Genomic DNA, 15,530 nt, shown 5'->3' on the forward strand with positions numbered 1-15,530 from the left:
TTTTAAGAAGCCCCCAAAACGCCGGAGAGGCGGGGCGGGCACGTGTCGGTGATGTCAGACACGAGGAGGTGGCCTGATTGGTTACAGGCGCAGCCTCCTCCTTTTAGGCCCCGCCCACTTTGAGAAAACGAGCCCGGCTTGCCTCTCTAGAGTTTCTCGTGTGGAGAGCGGAAGGGGGAGTGGAGGGCAGCGGCGACCTTCGCAGGGCTCCTCCCCCGGCCGTTCGGTTGGCGGGACCCCGTCCTCCTCAGCCTCCCCTTCCCGTGAGTGTGGCGCGGTGGGTGTCAGGGAGACGGCTGGGCGGCTGGGGTGCGGTTCTGTCTCGGTGCGTGTGGAACGTGCCTGTCCTGGCCAGGGGAGGTGCTGAGGTGTTGGGAGCCACGCTGGTGGCTGGGCGTGAGGAGGCTTTGCCCAGGTTGGCCTCCTCTGGCCGGCTGTGCTGCCCCTCACTGTGTGTCCCGGTTCAGTCTGCTCCTTTATTCTTGTTCTTCGTGGTTTTTATGGCTTCTGTCTTAACAGGGACGTGGGGAGGCAGGTGATGCAGGGCCTCCCCACCGGAGTCCTTCAGGCAGCACCACCACTGTGTGAGGTGCCCAAGCACCCACAACCCAGGCAGATGAGGTCAAGCCTCCCCACTGGACTCCTTTGACAAACACCGCTGCCGTGTGAGTTGCCCAAGCACCCACAACCCACAGGCAGTGGGTGCTGAGGCAAGTGAGGCAGAGCCTCCCCATCGGAGTCCTTGGAAAAGTGCCGCCGATGCTGTGCGAGGTGTGCAAGCACTTGCAACCCACACACAGAGTGCAATCCACGCACAGAGCATGTGCACATAGTGTGCGGGTTGTGAGTGCTTGCAGACCTCACATGGTGGCTGTGATGCTTTTTGAAGGACTCTGGTGTGGAGGCTCTGCCTTTCCTACCTCACAGCACAGGCACAACACAAGGTGTGTGCGTGGCTTGTAAGTGCTTGCATGCCTCACACGGTGGCAGTGGCATTTTTCAGAAGACTGCTGTGGAGAGGCTCTGCCTCACCTGCCTTGCAACACAGGCTGTGCTGGGTTGTGAGTGCTTGCACTCATCATGCAGTGGTACTCTTTAAAGGACACCAGTGGGGAGGCTCTGCCTCACAACAAATCCATCTGCCATACAGGCGCCGCCTCACAACAGAGGTTATGTGTATGGGTTGTGAGTGCTCACACTCCTGAAACCACGGCACCCTTTTCAAAGCACTGCAGTGGGGAGGCTGTGCCTCACCTGCCTCCCCACGTACCACATGTCCCTATATTTTAATAATGGATTTTAATGTTTTATTCCTATGTGTTTGTTTGTTGTATACCACTTTGGATTTTTAGAAAAGTGGGATAGAAATCTAAACAAATAAATTGTATCCTACCTTTCTCTCCAAATAAACAGAGCACTTTTGTGGTGAGCGGGGGAGAACAAGCCTGTGCAGCCTCGTCCCTCCTCGCCCTCAGTTTGGTTTCTGGCACAACTGTCTGCGTGTATTGGATTTCCTGTCCCAATGTGTGAATACAACATTTTGAGGCTCACTTCTTTGCAGTCCTGTCTGCATTTGCTAGAGAGTGAACAAGGCCATTGGAGGTGGTGGGAGAGCTGTAACTAGAGTGGAGCTTGAGGGGCACCTGCTCTGGGTGCTACTCCAAGGGGGCTCATTGCTCGCCCTCAGACTCCACTCTTATTATGGAGGATGTGCTGACAGGAGAAGGAACGAGTGCGCGAAGCCACCAGTGCCACCTGCTCTGGGGAGAACCTGGAAGCCATGTCACGATGTCATGACATTACTGCCTCGGGCACTGGGGCAGTGAGTTATGCTTCTGAGAGGTGGTGATCATCACTTCTGCATAGGCGTGTGCACGTTGGGGCTACACACAGTGTTATCTGCCCTGAGTTGGAAAGAGAGAAGGGAATGGTTTGAAAAAGAGTTAAACAAATTCCTAATCTCATTCCACAGGAAAATCTTTGTCTTGTTTCTCTATCCTCCCTTTCCACATTCCTTTTATCCATTTCCACTCCTTTCTATTTGAGGCTGCAATCCTATGCAATATCATCTGGGAATCTGCTCCGTTAGGATGTAGTGAGGTTTTTTTCAAAGCGAACATGCATAAGATTGGGCTATTATAGTAAAAAGAAATGGGGACCTTATCTCCCTGTCTACGTGTGCGCTGCTAAAAAGGGTTGTGACTTATTTGTTGGCAACTCAAGGGCATGTTTCAGCCACAAGCTTGTGAGCCAGCAACAAATCCCTTCTCCATATGTGGGAAACTTTGATTGCTTGCAGAGGCTGGGGTAGATGGAGGATTCCTGAGCCCCTGAAGCTCTGTTTTAATATGTTGGGATACAAGATTCTATCTGCACATTGGGAAACAAACCTTTGGTGCAGAGATGATTTGAAGCTGTCCTTTCATCTCTTGTGTTTAAATGATTGTCTTTGTTTTATAACTTGCTTCCACATCAAATCCAATGTCAGAACACTTGCTTTATGGTGTTCGGAATCATGCATTTTGGTCTTTAAAAAGTGAATAGGGAATGCTGGTCTTCTAAATAACACATTGCTTTTTCACATTATATCTCAGCATAGAATTATTTGGGTGTGAATGGTTGATGGATTGCAGTGCTCTTTAGTAAGGGCAGTCCAAGGTACTGTAGTGAATATAGGAGCTGACCTTATTGAGTAAAGGAGCTCATGAATGTCTCTGATCCTTTGGTTTTAGGGTATCTCCATCCAGTCTTTTCAATGTTCAGTTAAATATAATGTTCTCCAAGTTTGTTCTGGAAAATGTGAAAAAAGGATGACAATAGGACAACTTGAAATAGTTTTTATTGGCTTATTTTTGACATTGTTTAGACAGCGTATTGTGTTTCAGTAATTGCTTACTAAGCCTGCAATGCTATACACAGTATAGCAGTAATGAAATGCTTGAGATTTATATCTGAACAAGCATAGATAGGATTGTTCTGTAAGCAGAGTATGTACTGCATTGGTGTTTAAGATTGTGACTGGAATTGGCCCGATCACTTGCACTTTACACCAGCAGATATGTCAAATGAAGAGACTTGTGGTTAAGAGATAAATCTGAACTAAGAAGATCAACAGGTATGAACGAACTATTATATGAAAGAAATTTGTGCTGCTGAGAATTGTCAGCTACTGTTAGAATCTTGTTAGAATTGTGTCTGTTTAGAATACTGCTTATTGTACAGAGAAGATATATGAAAGCATTTATTTGTTTTCATTCTGTTCATCAAATACAGGTGAATGTCACTTAGTGATGTTCTGACCAGCAACGGGCTGTGTATGCTATGGCCATCACCAGTCTCTGTTCCCCTCCCCCCCTCGAGACCCTGAAGCAGTGCTCCCCTCACCTCCCCTCACACGCACCTCACACGCACCAGAGGCAGCACTGCTTCCACGAGGCTCCAAATGGCCTTTTTTTGGCTGAAAAGACTTCTGGTTTCCTTGGGAAACTGGAAGTGATGTTTTTAGCCTTAGAAGGCATTTGGAGGTCCAGGAAAAACCCTGAGGGAAATGCAGCCTATTGAGGCTAATCCTGATCTCTGCTACTGTCAGAAACATTTGACTAAGTATTTTGAGAATCCTCTGTAAAGTAACTGTACAAAACATGTACTCTTAGGTCTTGGCTGCAGAATAGTTCAAACAAAAATAGAGAAAATCATTTTGATTAGCAAGTCATGCTTATTAGTAAATGATTGAATTACAGCATTTTTCTGTCCTTATAACTTTTTGGACAGTACTGTAAGTGTTACAAAGAAAGATAATTAAACAGCTATTAAATTTCAGAAATGTTCCATGAAGAGTGCCATAGATATGATTCCATGGGTTTATTTCTAGATGTGGACTCACCTCCCTGCATTACAATCTCTGCGCATGAACTGGAGGTTGTCCATGACTTTGTGTACCTTGGCTCAACGATCTCTGACACTCATTCTCTCGATACCGAGCTAAACAAGCGCATTGGTAAAGCAGCTACCACGTTTTCCAGACTCACAAAGAGAGTCTGGTCCAACAAGAAGCTGACGGAACATACCAAGATCCAGGTCTACAGAGCTTGCGTCCTGAGTACACTTCTGTACTGCAGCGAGTCATGGACTCTTCGCTCACAACAGGAGAGGAAACTGAGCGCTTTCCACATGCGCTGCCTCCGACGCATCCTCGGCATCACCTGGCAAGACAAAGTTCCAAACAACACAGTCCTGGAACGTGCTGGAATCCCTAGCATGTATGCACTGCTGAAACAGAGACGCCTGCGTTGGCTTGGTCATGTCGTGAGAATGGATGATGGCCGGATCCCAAAGGATCTCCTCTATGGAGAACTCGTGCAAGGAAAGCGCCCTACAGGTAGACCACAGCTGCGATACAAGGACATCTGCAAGAGGGATCTGAAGGCCTTAGGGATGGACCTCAACAAGTGGGAAACCCTGGCCTCTGAGCGGCCCGCTTGGAGGCAGGCTGTGCAGCATGGCCTTTCCCAGTTTGAAGAGACACTTTGCCAACAGTCTGAGGCTAAGAGGCAAAGAAGGAAGGCCCATAGCCAGGGAGACAGACCAGGGACAGTCTGCACTTGCTCCCGGTGTGGAAGGGATTGTCACTCCCGGATTGGCCTTTTCAGCCACACTAGACGCTGTACCAGAACCACCTTTCAGAGCGCGATACCATAGTCTTTCGAGACTGAAGGTTGCCAATACAATTTCTAGATGATAACCCAGTTGAGTGTGTTTTAAGAAGCAATGAGCAAGTTAATGCAGGAAGACAAATGATACTGATGAAATATTAACCAAGTAATTACACTGTGTCAAAGGATAGGGCAGTTGAATACTGTTTGCTTTGCTTGATAAGCGGTAGTGAAATACGGCTATGGTAGTGAAACAATTTTTATAGCTGAATAGGGAAGGAAAGCTGACTGAATTTTTTTCCTAGGCATTAGAATTGCTTGTTGTAGTTTTGTGTAGTATTTTCTTATAACATAGAAATTCAGTAATCTGTAATATATACATTTTGGCGTCATTTTCCATGAGCCCACAAAAAATAAGAGTGACCAAATGTGAGGCAACCAAGATCAAAGACCCAAATTATTAAAGCATTTAGGACCCAGTCCTGTCCCCGGCCACTGTGCCAGGTAAACAGCCAGAGGTCTCCTCGGGTAAGGGAACTGAAGTTCCCTCAACCTGTGTAGAGTCCTGGCAGCCCTGATGGGTTTACACAAAGCTGTGGAGGAGACCTGCAACCTGTAATTGAGGAGACCTGTGTTGGGCTCTGAGGCTTGGGAGGGGGGAATGGGATTTGCCGGTAGCCATCTGCCATCCCCCTCTGCTGCCTGGGCTACCCTCCCCTGCCCAGTTTTGCCCCTCCCTGACCCACCACCCAGAAACTCCTCCCTTCTTCCTGGTGGGGAACTTGCAGGTGTGCGCTCCTACTGTGTGTCCTGCTGGTACAGAGGCTCAGCACCAACTGGCTCTGGCCTCTGCACTGGCGGCTCTCCCCTTCTGGGTATCACAATATGCCTTGCGGTACTGTTGTGACAGCTATTGCCATGGTAGTGCGTAGGCCACCAGCACTGCCCTAGTGTACAATCAGGCTGCCTGTTATCATTATCAGTAGCAACATACAGAAATAACTATTTATGAGAATGTAATTTGAATGTTTCCAGCCACATATCTGTATATTGCTAATATAACTAAATGTTCTAATGATTTGGGTGTGTACATTTGTAATGTGAACAAAGTTATTAAGAGATCTTTGATCTTTCATGCTGTTTCAAATTAGATCTTCTCAAGTATTTTTAAAACTGAAAATCATATATATTTATTCTCTGAGCATGTTGATACTTTCTAGGATTGTGCTGGAAAGAAATCCATATTGTCTTGCAGCAGACCACATATTTACTTATTGGTATTGAGCTCTTAGATTTATGCCATCTGACAATACTGATATTTCAATAACCAATGCCAACTTTTGCAATTCAAATGTTGCCTAATCTAAGTGGAATTCAGGCCTGTGTACACTTACCTAAGTGTGGGCCCCACTGATTACAGTATAGTAGGACTTATTTCTGAGTAACTATGTAGAGGATTACAGTATTAGAATATCATTTACTTTAGAGAGAGAAATAGTTAAATGGCAGTTATAGGAGTGCAAGAATAACCTGACATTTTAAATTGGACCGTTGCATCAACAGCCTCTTCTACGTAGACTTCAGAGAAACGTTTACACATTAGTGTACAAAAACCTTCCTGCAATAATAGTCTCTGATCAGAATTTTTATTCATAGTGTTATTTGTAAATAACAAATATTGCACATGAATTGCGCATGAGTTGCGCATTGTACATGAATTGGAGGTTGTCCATGACTTTGAATTGCACATGAATTGCGCATTGCACATGAATTGCGCATGAACTGGAGGTTGTCCATGACTTTGTGTACCTTGGCTCAACGATCTCTGACACTCTTTCTCTCGATACTGCGCTAAACAAATGCATCGGTAAAGCAGCTACCACGTTTTCTAGACTCACAAAGAGAGTCTGGTCCAACAAGAAGCTGACGGAACATACCAAGATCCAGGTCTACAGAGCTTGCGTCCTGAGTACACTTCTGTACTGCAGCGAGTCATGGACTCTTTGCTCACAACAGGAGAGGAAACGGAACGCTTTCCACATGCGCTGCCTCCGACGCATTCTCGGCATCACCTGGCAGGACAAAGTTCCAAACAACACAGTCCTGGAATGTGCTGGAATCCCTAGCATGTATGCACTGCTGAAACAGAAGCCTGCGTTGGCTCAGTCATGTCGTGAGAATGGATGATGACCGGATTCCAAAGGATCTCCTCTATGGAGAACTCGTGCAAGGAAAGCGCCCTACAGGTAGACCACAGCTGCAATACAAGGACATCTGCAAGAGGGATCTGAAGGCCTTAGGAGTGGACCTCAACAAGTGGGAAACCCTAGCCTCTGAGCGGCCCGCTAGGAGGCAGGCTGTGCAGCGTGGCCTTTCCCAGTTTGAAGAGATACTTGGCCAACAGTCTGAGGCTAAGAGGCAAAGAAGGAAGGCCCATAGCCAGGGAGACAGACCAGGGACAGACTGCACTTGCTCCCAGTGTGGAAGGGATTGTCACTCCCGAATTGGCCTTTTCAGCCACACTAGAGGCTGTTCCAGAACCACCTTTCAGAGCGTGATACCATAGTCTTTCGAGACTGAAGGTTGCCAACAACAACAACATATTAGTGAATGCAAGAAATTGTATGGTGCAGAATAAGGTCAGTGAAAATGTCAATGAAAGGTCAGTGAAAACGGGGGAAGGAAAAATTTACTGAGTTACAATGTGGTCTACAAAGTCCATTGAGATTTTTTGCACAAACTGGGGACCACAATATTATAGTAAGTGAAAAGATAAACAGTGGAAGGATTTCAAACAGAGCATCTGTGCTGAAAAGCATCATTGCAACAAAAACAGGATTAATTATGGTGCGGGTGGCATTTCTCAGAGTTCAAGCACTGTTTACCCCTGTTCAGGCTAACAGCCCAATCCTATGCATGTATACTCAGAAGTCCCATTACATTCAATGGGGTTTACTCCCATGTAAATGTTGCTAGGAGTGCAGCTTAACACGTGTAAACTGATTTGTCAAAGTGAACAAAATGTCTTTTTCAACTTCTTGCTTAATCAGAGTACACTCATTCTTCTTCATCTGCAGCAGTTTGAACTCCTGGAATTTTCCCCAGCCTGTTCATCCACTAGGATTCAGTTCCTAAAATTAGGTGGCAGTGATATGTTACACATGCCAACTGCTTCTCTGCTGAACTATCTGTGTCACATTCATCCATCCATAATAATGTACCCTAATGTAGGAAAATAATCTGTCAGGCAAGAGGTATTTCTTTTAAATATCTGCACAGCCAATTACATTGCATAGATCAGGGGTGCTCACACTTTTTTGGCTGAAGAGCTACTTTGAAACCCAGCAAGGCCCGGAGATCTACCAGGGGGGAAGGAAGCGTCTGACAGACACCCCCTTTAATGTATGGAGCCCCTCCTGGAGTCTAGTCAGTTTCGTCAGTTTTGTTGCTGCATGCCTGAAGAGCAGCTAAAGTGTCAGTTTCAGTGTCAGTTTAGTGTCAGCTAAATATGTCAGTTTCGTCTAGTCACTAGACGAAACTGACATATTAACAGTTTGGAGAGACAGGGCTCCGCGATCTACTCATTTTGCCTCGCGATCTACCGGTAGATCGCGATCCACCTATTGAGCACCCCTGGCATAGATAATGGAAATCAGACTTACTTAGATGCTGAGATAACTTCCCCACGCCTAAGACCCCTAGACATGACTGGAAATAATTGGTGCAAACCAGAAGTGGCTTCATGCTGTGTCTGAGAGATGTATTGAGGTCCTCCAGCCATGGGCTCAGCATCTGCGGATACTCAAATCTGCAGATGCAGAGGGCCAACTATATTTCTTGGAGTTTCATTATTGTAAGTGAAGCTTCTTGTGTTACTTTTGCTTTAATTGATTGGCTGAGCCTTTGACCTGATTCAGCAAGATTTTGTTTGTTTTAATAAAAAATAAGAGTTGTACAGTACTTCTATAGTTACACCAGGGACAAGAAACAACCTAGTATTTTCACCTAGAAACGAAGTAACAGTGTTTCTGCTCTCTTCCAGATGTGTTTTGCTAATGGGTGTGAGTAAACTTGATGTTTTATACAGACGCCTTCTTCTCACTAAACTTTTTATTCAAGGATGGGGAAGACCTGAAGACTTGAAAAGGTAACTTTAAGTTGATGCATACTGCAGTTTCAGAAAATTGTGCATTCTCTGTATTTTTTGTCACAGTGCTCTAAAATCTCATACTTCAAATATCAACCTATCCTGGGTGTAAATTGAAAGAGCCTCATGTTAGATAGTATAATGTTAGCATTTAATACATAACTATTGTTGCTTGAATCTTTAATGCTGCAATCTTATACACAAGTAAGCTCCAGTTAATATGATGGGGCCTACTTTTGAATAAACATGGTGTAAGTTAAGCTTGTATCAAGTGTGATCTCTTAGAGTGACCATTTGTCGTCTTTAAAGGGAAAGAGGATTGAAGATCATCCAGATTTGAACAGTCAAAATGAACTCTCATTAAAGCATAGTATGCAACTTTTGAATATGTTTTCTGTATAGATTCTGTATGTAGTAAGATCAAATTCCTGTGATCTGCATAGAAAATACAGAAAAAATCCAAACTTGTCATGTCTCTAGTTTCAAAAAGCAGCAATTGGTATCTGTTTCTGTAGAAATTTGAACAAAACTGTGTTGGCCATTTTTCAGTCAAATTCAATCTGTTAACATATCCATTTGAGCAACTTAGATTCTTAGCAGCCATTCCATTTCAACAACTTTTGAGGCAACTAGTAGTTTGGAAATTAAAAAAGCAAAACTGATTCTACTATTTGCAGGTATAGCTAAGTAATCAATCAAGTTGCCCTTAAATCTCTAGTTCAAAATGTCATATACAAATGGTTTTATTTTATTTCTTAACAGAATATTTGAATTCAGAAAGATTATTGGAAACAGGGAAACATGCCAGAATCTGGTTTCTGGAGACTATCCAGTGCACATTAACAAGGTATTAAAAATGAATAATTGTAGCTTTTAATTTTCTAGTCTAAATTTTTGATTTAATCATGAATACGCATAATGTTTACAGAACTATTTTGTGTGTTGATAAAGAGCTGTGTAGAAAGTCAGCTCTGTTTAGCTGGTGCATCGTGTTGAAACTCTAGTCCTACCACTTGAAAATAATTTTTGAAGCCAATTAACAAAATGGCTCACCATTTCTTTCTCGTGCTTCTTGCTTTACTCTACTATCCAAAGTGGAACATGGCAAACAGCCCTTATGACTTCCAGGAAAGGAAGGAGAACAATTTGCATTGACTTATAATTTTGGCTGAGAATTGACAGACATCAAGAATATTGTGCTGCCATATGGTTAGACACCATATGCTGCCATATGGTTAGAGCCTTATTTGTAAGGCTCTACTCAGGAGCACCATTTCTGGTTAAGGAGAAACTAAAACTCCTGTCCTAGCAAGCCTTCCCTGCCACCAGTTTTTTTCTTTTCTGTTTATCAAATGTTTCTTTGGTTTAGGAAGGGAGTGAGGGAAACTAGCAGAGATCACTGAAGAACATTGGTGACAAAATCCATTTTCCTTTTGACTTGAATTGAAGGGATCTGGGCTTGGCTCTGAAGTGAAACCATCCAACTTTCACCACCAACTCAGTGACAACCACAGTTGGTGAGCTTTATGGTGCTCCAAGAAAATTCATCTCACTCTCACCAACAGGAGATATTTCAGCTACCCAAGTGGCTCCCTCATGCCTCGGTGCCAGTAGAATATTGGTGTTAATTGCCACTCCTAACCTTTGCGCTATGGCTGGTTAGAGTAGGTTGAAATCAACAGTGGTCAGGGAGACCTGTTGGCTCCCTCAATAGCTCTCTGCTTCCCCTGTGAGAAGGGACACAGGTGAGCTAAAACTCTCCTGGGCACAGCTTTAATGGTGATTGGTAACTGCAATAAACTCTGCACACCTGAAAAGCAGTCCAACATCCTTGCTGCTTGTTAGACAGGCTTGGGCAATGCACCAAAATGATGCAACTCAATCGCAAAAGCGATTTGCCCTCGGAGCCTTCGCCAAAGACCTCCTCCTGACTAAGGGCGCTCATCCTGACTAATGATCACAAGGGGAGTCTGTGCACAGAGATTCCTGATGTCCAAAAAAACTTCCACTTGATCTCGGTAAGGCAGTACAACCCCAACCAACGTCCTCACTGTAGTGAGGTAGGGCCAGAACTGGAGCGAGGAATTTCCATTATCCAGCTGAGCTTACAGGCGGGGCATTCCCATTCTGTTCGGAATGCCTCTTTTTCTGTATTAGGGAACTGCAGGTATCTGTATTTCAAACCTAATGCAAATTCACTTTTGTTGCCTGGAATTTCTGTAAAAATACTGGTAGCCAATTATGCATAACATGATTGTCTTCCCAAACTTGCACGTTAATGTTCAGTAGCTATTGCATTTTTACTGTTTTCCGGCAGATTGAAGAGCAATCAGATTGTAAAATTCTTGATGGACACTTCATATCCCCTTTGGCTCATTATGTGCCAGATATCATGCCGAAAGAATCCATCACAGCAACGTAAGGACAAACTTAGAACATAAATTAGTGACCTGAGTGAGATGGGGGGGAACGTCTTATTATTAACATTAACAGTAGTATTGAGAAGGTGACAATCCGAACGCTTTCTAGTGCTAATGTAGCTGTATCAGTGGGGTACTCGCTGAATTCTGCAGTGGAGTACAGTCAGAGGCTGCCTCAAGATAAGTGAATGTTTTTTTCTTTACTTTGGAGCTGCATTGCAGCTGCATTGGTGCTGGAAAGTTGGTTAGGATCTGTCTGATCTTGATCTTGAGTGAAGGTAGATTTACATGTTGCCTGTAAAGGTTTGCTTGTACCAGGTCATACCGGTCAGTTAGTACCTATTGCACTTTTGTGCATGCCTGAAGATGCACTATACATCTTGAACAGGATTATTGGTTTTTTGTCACATGCATCAAATATCCTGGATTTTGCTTTTCATTGGACAAATGTTAATGTGATTAAGATTTGAACTGATTATGCCTTGTAGCAGGTTTCACCATTCTGATAGCTGAAAAAACATTAACTGAAGATGCGTCTGTCTGACTTCTCAGAAATGTTCCCAGCCACTTGCACCCCCCCCCTCCATGGGCCATCTGACTACTTTCTGGAGGGGTGTTTGAAACAACAGAAACTGTTTCTGGAGGGAGGTGCATAAAGCTGTGGAGAAAAGAGGGTGGATAAATTGTGTTTTTTGTGAGCTTCCATCCTTACGCTTGTAGTTTCTTTATACAAACCAGAATTTGTAATGGCTTCTTTCTGTTTAATAGGTTTCAGTTTATAGTACCAAAAAGATGGAACAGCAAACATAGTCCTGTGTGTATTCATTTAGCAGGCACTGGAGATCATGTAAGCATGTAACATTATTTATTAATGCTTTAAAAAAAACAAAAACTTTTGATGTGGTTCCTTTTTAACTTGTCCTTATTAAAACTTGTGTCATTTTAGCATTTTTGGAGACGACGCACTTTAATGGCCCGTCCAATGATCAAAGAGGCCTGTATGGCTTCATTGCTGTTGGAAAACCCTTATTATATCCTTCAAACAAAAAATGTCTGTAAAGTTGAAATCCAGAGGAGAAAGAGGGTGGTTGGCGAATTGATTTTTTTCTTCCGAACGCTATAATATAGTGAGAGAGTTGATCAGAGAAGAATGATGTCAGAAAATAATGAAGCATACATTTAGAATAGCCAGTGCTTTGAGGAAACATGAGCTTATACTGGAAAAACACAACCTGTTAAATACCCTGCCAAAAAAAATTCTGCAGTTCTGTGTGTGTGCTTGTTGCCAAGAATCACCATTACTATGTCCATAGTTCCCCTTACACTGGCCATAGAAACACAAATGGCCCTGTGAGGAGGAGGATTTTATGATGATTTTAAATGTTTGTTTTAGTATGTTTGTGCAGTTCTGCTTTAATAGCTGCTATAAGCTATCATGGTAGTCCCTATAGGAGTAAATGGGGTGGAGTAGGATGTAGGTGGTATATTAGCAGTTGTTGCTGAAATTTGTTGAAATTTGCAACCTAAGCTTAGGAATGTAAGCAGAAGGAACTCATGCAAGTAAACTTCCCTGACCTCACTCTGACCTCAGTCTGTCAACTCCTCAGTCTGTTCTAGGGAATCAGGAGATTGTAGAGGGCACAAAGAGATGCAGAATTAAGAGGCGATCACCCCGAGCTGTCTTCATCCAAGGGACAAAACAACCCCATAAAACTTGGAGTTGGATTATGGCCAACTGGCCTTCCAAGTTGGTGCAGTACATCCTTCAGTGATGTTTTTGTACAAAGGAAAGCAAAATCCCTAGCCAGGATGGCAGACAAAAAATTGGTTGTTTTCACCATGATCTCATGCAGGAGTGCCCAAACCCTGGCCCTGGAGCCACAATGTGGCCCTCTCAATGTGACCCTCAGGGAGCCCCCAATCTCCAATGAGCCTCTGGCCCTTCAGAGATTTGTTGGAGCCTGCACTGGCCCAAAGCAACTGCTCTCAGTGTGAGAGCAACTATTTGACCTCTCACGTGAGCTGTGGGATGAGGGCTTCCTCCACTACTGCTTGCTGTTAATCTTTAATATATTCATTTATGTATATTTATGTAAATGTATTCAAATTTTAAATGTAAATTCTTTTTTTCCACGGCCCCCGACACAGTGTCAGAGAGATAATGTGGCCCTCCTGCCAAAAACTTTGGACACCCTTGATCTCATGGGTAGTCCCAATACCCAGTGGCTATTTTACTCTGAGCTGGCTGCCTGTTGGTGAGGTGGATGTTTGATGCAGCATTCTTGGGGTAAGGTCAGGGCCAGATGGGTGCCTGGATCCTCTTCAGCATGCTCTCCCACATCTCTAGGGGTTACCCAGAAAAAGAGAGGCCCTAGAGTTCTCCTGCTTGGTGTGAAGCTCTGCCTCACTTCCCTCCCTGCTGCGTTGACTCCAAGTGGTGCAGCTCTAGCTGCAGGGAACAAATCTCTCTTTCTTGGACTCTTTTAGCAGTATTCTGCCTATCTTGAGTTGTGCCTCTAGATGGTGTAGCATACATTTCTTTCCCAGGACTTTTCTTTCTGTCTCTTTTTTTCTTAGACCTTCTTCTGTTTCTTCACTCCACCTCCTTTTATCTTTCCCAGTTTCTTTCACTTTTCTGTTCCTTTCCTCTTGCCCTCGCTGCTCTGCTCCCCGCTTTCATCAGTTCCTGCTGATGAGCAACAGAGGAGTTGTCAAGCCCAGCTGCATTGAGGCTCCTGGTGATGATATCATCACCAAGCATCTAAGCTGTTCAGCGCAAGTTGTACAACACAAAGCATGTGCCACAATTGCAGCAGTCTGTGGTGTTACAGGACTCAAACTTTTGAGTTTCTGTTTCAGTGTCTGCTCCCACAGAATCATAAGACAGCTACTAAAATTCTGTGTAATTAAAAAACAAATTAGGGAAGAGAAACTAAGGGCAAAATAATGGGCTGTATCCTTAGGTGGTGGTGTATGAGTGGAAAACAAAGTACTGTGTTTGAGGTTGTCCACCCCGTCGAAATACTGCATAGACAGCTTTTGGGTATAAGGAAACCTGACTGACATAGATGCGCTACTCTTCTCTATTATGCCATTTTATTCTTCGTCACAGTTATGTTTTAAACTGTTAAATGAAGAATCTGGCATCAATTGTTTGTTCATTGTTAGAGTAGCTAAAGTAATCTAGTACAATGAGTGCCAAATTGGTATCTGAACTCATTCTGCTTAATTGTTTTACTAAGTGCCTCTTTTTAAAAAAATTGACCTTTTAATTTAAATTTAGAACAGCATGCCTTTCAGTATGTTCTTTGACTCGTATCTATACATGGTTGCAGAAAGCCTAAGGATCAGTTGTAAGTTTTATGGATGCACTGCATTTTACTCACTACCACTTCATCTTTTTCAGCAAAAACTGTAGAGACATGGTGAAATGCTTAAAATAATATGAATAGCCTTATTTTTGGTGTATCTTTCTTTGATAACTTTTGCAACAATTTATTTCAAGTAGCAGGTTACAGAAAGATGAATTTTGCATTCTGCCAATTCAGATATGAGAAAGTCTGAAGAGACTTAGTTCTTTGCCTTGGATATGGGAAGGCTTTTGCAAACATTTAATGTTTGTCTTCCCAGTGCCTTTAGGATTTTAGATTTAAATGGTGTTGCTATAAGATGTCCAAAAGTTTGGGAATAGGTTATCTAATTGAACTGAGAATTGGGCTCTAATGGGCTACCAATTAGAAATAATTGGTAGCCCATTATTACTGAAATAAAGTTACTACAGTAGTTCTAACTAATGTTCCATGTAGAGGCAGTGGCGTAGCTAAGGCATCTGCTACTCGGGGGTCAAAGCAGATTTTGTAGCCCCCCACGATGAAATCAAAATTAAAGTGTGCCCAGTATTGATTAGAGATGAGTTCTACACTGCCCGCATCCAGCACATGATCCTTTTTCGGGATGGAGGGGTGCTCTTTTAAATGCATGGAACTTAGAACAGAGCAAGACATGTGAAGGATAGTGCTGCTTGGTTGGGAGTTCAATGTCAGATATCTGAACAGGTGGGCAACCTTTATTAGCAAGGCACTACTGAGTCCTCAATGGAGCAGACACAGCAAGCGCTCCCTGCTGCCTCACCCCCCTGACCCATCTCATTTCACACATGCACTTCCCCCCTCCACACAGAATCTAAAAAGATGCAGAACACCACTAGCAAACAACCACTAGAAAAGACACGCTGCTGGGGTGAAGAGGGACAGTTATTAGCCCCTGCTAAGTATAAGAGTAGCACTACCTGAAGAATTGCCTCTTTTCTCA

General features: G+C 43.7%; 1 protein-coding gene across 4 annotated transcripts in view; it reads left to right on the top strand.

The window, feature by feature from the left end:
• The first annotated feature begins 146 nt into the window (after positions 1–146).
• Positions 147–15,530, top strand: part of ABHD18 (abhydrolase domain containing 18) — a 28,097-nt gene continuing 12,713 nt past the window's right edge. The window contains exons 1-7 of one of the 4 annotated variants that reach the window (XM_066631955.1): positions 147–277; positions 8,695–8,799; positions 9,562–9,646; positions 11,117–11,217; positions 11,988–12,066; positions 12,166–12,250; positions 14,545–14,572. In XM_066631955.1, the coding sequence (XP_066488052.1) occupies positions 8,708–8,799; positions 9,562–9,646; positions 11,117–11,217; positions 11,988–12,066; positions 12,166–12,250; positions 14,545–14,572 (470 nt within the window). In that variant the 5' untranslated portion in view covers positions 147–277; positions 8,695–8,707. Of the gene's footprint in view, positions 278–8,694; positions 8,800–9,561; positions 9,647–11,088; positions 11,218–11,987; positions 12,067–12,165; positions 12,251–14,544; positions 14,573–15,530 lie in introns of those variants that run through there. The other 3 variants (XM_066631954.1, XM_066631957.1, XM_066631958.1) reach the window with 3 other exon arrangements.

Source organism: Tiliqua scincoides, chromosome 6 (assembly GCF_035046505.1).
Source record: "Tiliqua scincoides isolate rTilSci1 chromosome 6, rTilSci1.hap2, whole genome shotgun sequence".
Lineage (NCBI taxonomy): Eukaryota > Metazoa > Chordata > Lepidosauria > Squamata > Scincidae > Tiliqua > Tiliqua scincoides.